The sequence below is a fragment of the Buceros rhinoceros genome, unplaced genomic scaffold (assembly GCF_000710305.1).
Source record: "Buceros rhinoceros silvestris isolate BGI_N320 unplaced genomic scaffold, ASM71030v1 scaffold34342, whole genome shotgun sequence".
Lineage (NCBI taxonomy): Eukaryota > Metazoa > Chordata > Aves > Bucerotiformes > Bucerotidae > Buceros > Buceros rhinoceros.
In genome coordinates, this window is record NW_010400060.1 from 26,769 (window position 1) to 31,384 (window position 4,616).

Sequence of the window (4,616 nt, forward strand, 5' to 3'; positions counted from 1 at the left end):
TCCGATTGCTAGCAACACCTGCAAAACAGCAACACATGTTGCTGATTTTTTTTAACACCTCAAAAGCGCATTTACATGAGGTTATCTGTTATTTTCATTACATAATAAGGATTAGTATCCTAGGAAAATGAGAGGGGTGAGGGGTGATGGCAACAGTTAATCAAGCATATAATGGCATACCTGCACACTGCAATTTTACTGTTTTAAGTGTGTAAGGAAGTTCCCTGACTGACTTGCCACAGGGTATTAGTTGTATTTGTGAAGATACTGCATCAACAACAGGTTGTGAGAAGACGTGACACCTGTTTGTTTAGCTCTTGCACAAACCATTGTTCTGTGCTAACTCCAGAACATGCTTTAGTTAACATGGAAGCTATTGTAAATCATTATTTATCATTTATGAGAAGTAGGCCACTGGGGAAAAATCCTGCAACTAATTCCATGTGACCAAGCTCATTTACATTCCTAAGCTCAGAAACGGGTTTCAAAATCATGCAAGCGATTTGGCAAGGCACATGGGATTCATGCCCATGGATTCTGGGACTTTTGTCACATGAACTACTTGTTGATTGCGTGCAGTTAGCATACTGTAATGATTAAAATCATTAAAAATTCTAAACTATGGAAAAAACCACCCCACAAAGTCTTAACAACAAATGAAAGGCTATTTCATGTTCTTCATGTATACAGACAGGACTCACAGTATTGTATTCCCCTTCAATTATTTGGTTCCCGTTTGTGGACTTGGCTGTAACTTTCAGTCTTCCAGGAGTTCCTTTCTCAATCTCCTCAACCTACAAAAATTTTTTTGGGGGGGAGCAGGGTGGGAGGGGCGGGGGAAGGGGGAAGAAGAAAAGAGAAGAAAAAAAAAAAGTTTTGTTTCAAATAGAGATCTACAAATGTATCTTTGTCCTACCACATACTTTATCATTGAAAATGTTTAACCGTGACCTAAAATTAAGCATTTATTCTAAAGATATTTTCACCTTTCTCCAGACTAGTGATTACTACTTGCATATTCAAATATTTTATCTCCATGCATTCATTCTTCTAAATACAACACAATGAGACCTCATTTCTGTTTATAAGAGTAGATTGATAGCTAAGATCTTGTTCAAATCCTCCATGTGAGCTGCTAGCATCCACAAAAGGGTGAGAAGGAAGGGAACTCTTGCAAGACCTGAAAACACCATCAGACATTTTCTCCAAATGTCTGGAGAAAGCCATTGTGCCTTCCACCCACAGGAAGCCACTGCTGTTGCCCAGCCCTTAGCCTTTCCCCTGTTTCAATGGCATTAGTCCGACATATAAAGCTGCCGTGGCCTTGCAGGAGAGGGCAGCAGCTGACTCAATGGCTGAAAAAACACCATCAGCTTAAGAAAAAAAAACTTCTTCAGAGTTCCCCAGCATCAGCTGAAATAAATACTCCTAGCTTTAAGGATCCAGCTGCACAGCCTCTCTCCAGTAAAGCAGCAGCTTACTGTCTATTGCAGCAAAGCAAAGAAAAAAAAAAAAAAAAGAAGCAAAGGTAAATCTTTCTGCAGCTGTGTTTTGTTCAAAGTAATAAAAAATAAAGGTTAATTTAAAATAAAACAGAACCCAAAATACACCCTATTCCACAGCCCACCCCCCACATACCAGAAAACAATAAAGCAGAAAGAACAATACCTAAGAGCTTTTCCTAAACACTCCTTTTCTCTCTAATAAATAAATTAGCTAAACAAGTGAATGGAATTTGAAGCTACATAGGTGGGTTATTTTTTGTCCTCAATAATATTCACTGGACTGCGAGGAAAGGACTGGATATCCTCAGCTACACTTTTTCCTTCACCCTCCCAGGAAATGGCAAGTTGCCCGCCTGCTGGCTGCACATACACGAGACACCTAAGTGTGCAACACTTAATTCTGGGAAATTTTAGAGTTCATTCTACAGATGAAGTACTTTCCAACAACTGTCCTACTTTCTACTTCGTATTCAGTATTTAGAGACAGAAAAAAGCAAAGTTTCTGATGAAGTTCTAGTTTTCCCTGTCCTTTATTTTTTTTAATTTAAAAAAGCCCAAACCTTCTGTGCCATCCCACCAACTTTAAAGGATCACTGTGTTAAACTGCTCCTGTTCAAAGGCAGTATTATTTATCATAATTCATACTCTGTCTTCAAACATCCCAGTGAAGGGTTTTAATAAGCACAACACACATAGCTTCGGAAACAATGTTTGAAAGAGATGAGACCTAGTAAAATTACATCCAGCAATTTAAGTTTAAGGATATTCTCAACTACAAACAGGGACAAATATTTTATTCCCACTCAAATCAAAGACATGTAATGAAGTGACAGAGTTAAATACATAAAAGTGCATTTTTTAATGAGACTGATGGACTGCCCTTCACAGGGTGCCTCTGGAGGAGCCCACTCACCATTGAGTTGAAATGATATGCTTGTAAAAACAGCTTCCTTCTTTCTCACCCCCTTTAGAACCTACAAAAAGCTTATCTCTGAAACAGAAGGTAGATAATCACCCCTGCTTTTCATACAACAGGGATTTCTGCAACACAGATATGCATAAAAAGAAAGTTCTCTGAATTTACAGCAAATCTCTTACACTCTGTGAGAGAGGGTCAGATCCACAGCATGGTAAGTGGCAAGAGCATGTTCATGCTACTCTTGATATTGCTAAGGGTGAAACCGAACAGCCTTCACTCACTTTAATGCTTTAATCCCCAAAGCGTTAAACTCGGTAACAGGTTGGCTTAATGCCAAATTGAAAACTGCTTAATACATTATTTTCCATTTCATAATAATTAAGCACTAATTAACCAAAATAATGCTACCGCCCTCTGAAGTCTTTGTTTTACATGAGAAAAGCTCCAGATCTTATCTGACAGGCTTTTCAACCTGACTTTGCCTATACACTTACTTAATGAGTACTGCAACTGAATTCAGTGAAAACTGAGCAAGTATTTAAGAATTCTGTCAAGTAAAGGAAATAGATGGATACTTCTAAAGCCCGTGTACTTTTCTAGATAGTCCACTGGTCCTGGACACATAAGCAGTGTTTGCTGGCACAGAATTTGAGAACTGGCAATGAAAGATGGGATGCACTGGCCCTGACTTTACAGCAAATTAAGCACCTGCTTAATTATAAGCCTGCAAGAAGTTTCACAGATTGCAGGACAACTGCTGAATTTAAGTATATTCAATGTTTGCAGGATTGAGATGAGCAGGAGTAACGACATTTTTAATGCAACATATACTAATCCATCTAATTCTGATAAAAACAATGAGTTCCGGAATTTCATAAAATGTTAATACTAAGACTAAACTTTTAAAAACTTCTAAACTTTTTCTAAACTGTACCTTTCCATTACATAAGATGCATGGACTTACTCAGTTTAAAACAGAAATTAACCCATGCTATATTGTAGCATATCCTGTACTGCAAATTCGCTAAAATCATAACCATCTTCAAACATGGTGACAGGTATATTGCAATCACTCGTAGTCATGTACCACTTTGAGCCTACCTTTATCGGCACAAACTCCCGAATAAACTTGATTCCATGTTCTTCCATATATTGGCCAATTTTGTTTGCAATATCCTGGTCAAATCCTCTTAAAAGGATAGATCTCACCATTACAGTGACATCTAACCCAAGACCTGCAAGAAATCCTGCACATTCCAAGGCAACATAGGAAGCTCCAACCACCAGGGTTTTCCCTGGACAGTAAGGCAGAGAGAAAAGATCATCACTGGTAAAAAAAGAGGGAAAAGAGAAAAGAAAGTTAGAAGCAACTGGAAGAATGTATTGTGCTTTACATTTATCTCATTTCTTCTGTAAGGATTATTCCCTCCCTACTCACAAAAAACAACCCAATAACTTAATGTTTTTTTAATTCAGCTGGAATACAAGATTAGTATATGACAAAATAAAAAGTTCTAATTAGGAATACATATAAAAATTCTGAATCACCACAAAAATTGATGTTTTTTTTTTTTACAGAAACTTACAACAAATTGTTAAGAAAAGCTAGGTTGATTTTTTAACTCTGAATCTTGTTTCAACATTTTGTTGAAATTTTAGCTCCTAAGAGCTAAAAGGAAGAGGAAGAGGTTCAGCTTTAAGATAAAAATACCATCTTCACTTCTCTGAAGACTCATCCTATTGCTAAAGCATCATACACAGTGCCACATATAGAAAGACAATAAAACAAATCAATGTAAACCACAGCAAAAGGCAGACAGAAGTACGACATTATGGAAAACATGTTTATTTGCTTGCTTTTTATTTCTTTCAACTGCTTCATCAAGCTATGTCAGTTCTACCACACTTTGGTCCTAGACTATAAAGCCAGAGCTTCTCAAAGAAGCAGAGACGCATGGAGGCATCACGCTTGCTCTGCAGAGACTTAGGCAGAGTTTGGCAATGCAGTTCTCCGAGGATTTAAATCTAAAATAAGTGTCTCTTTCTCAGCCAACAACTGCAAAGGCTAAACAAAGATGCTCGCTGCAAATGTGGTGGAATAAAATATGATTGTGTAATTAAAGGCTACATCAAAGTTCTTATTCCACAGGGAATCCAGTAAAGATTACACGGGCAGACTCAACCTGATAGTC

The 4,616-nt window shown here is 37.6% G+C and overlaps 1 protein-coding gene across 1 annotated transcript in view; it reads right to left on the minus strand.

Annotated features, from left to right (window-relative positions):
- The window catches only part of TXNRD1 (thioredoxin reductase 1), a 24,934-nt gene that overhangs the window by 11,855 nt on the left and 8,463 nt on the right, over positions 1 to 4,616 (minus strand). The window contains exons 7-9 of the mRNA XM_010131728.1: positions 3,526 to 3,751; positions 702 to 794; positions 2 to 18 (exon numbers count right to left, since the gene is read on the minus strand). Of these exons, the coding sequence (XP_010130030.1) occupies positions 2 to 18; positions 702 to 794; positions 3,526 to 3,751 (336 nt within the window). The remainder of the gene's footprint in view (position 1; positions 19 to 701; positions 795 to 3,525; positions 3,752 to 4,616) is intronic.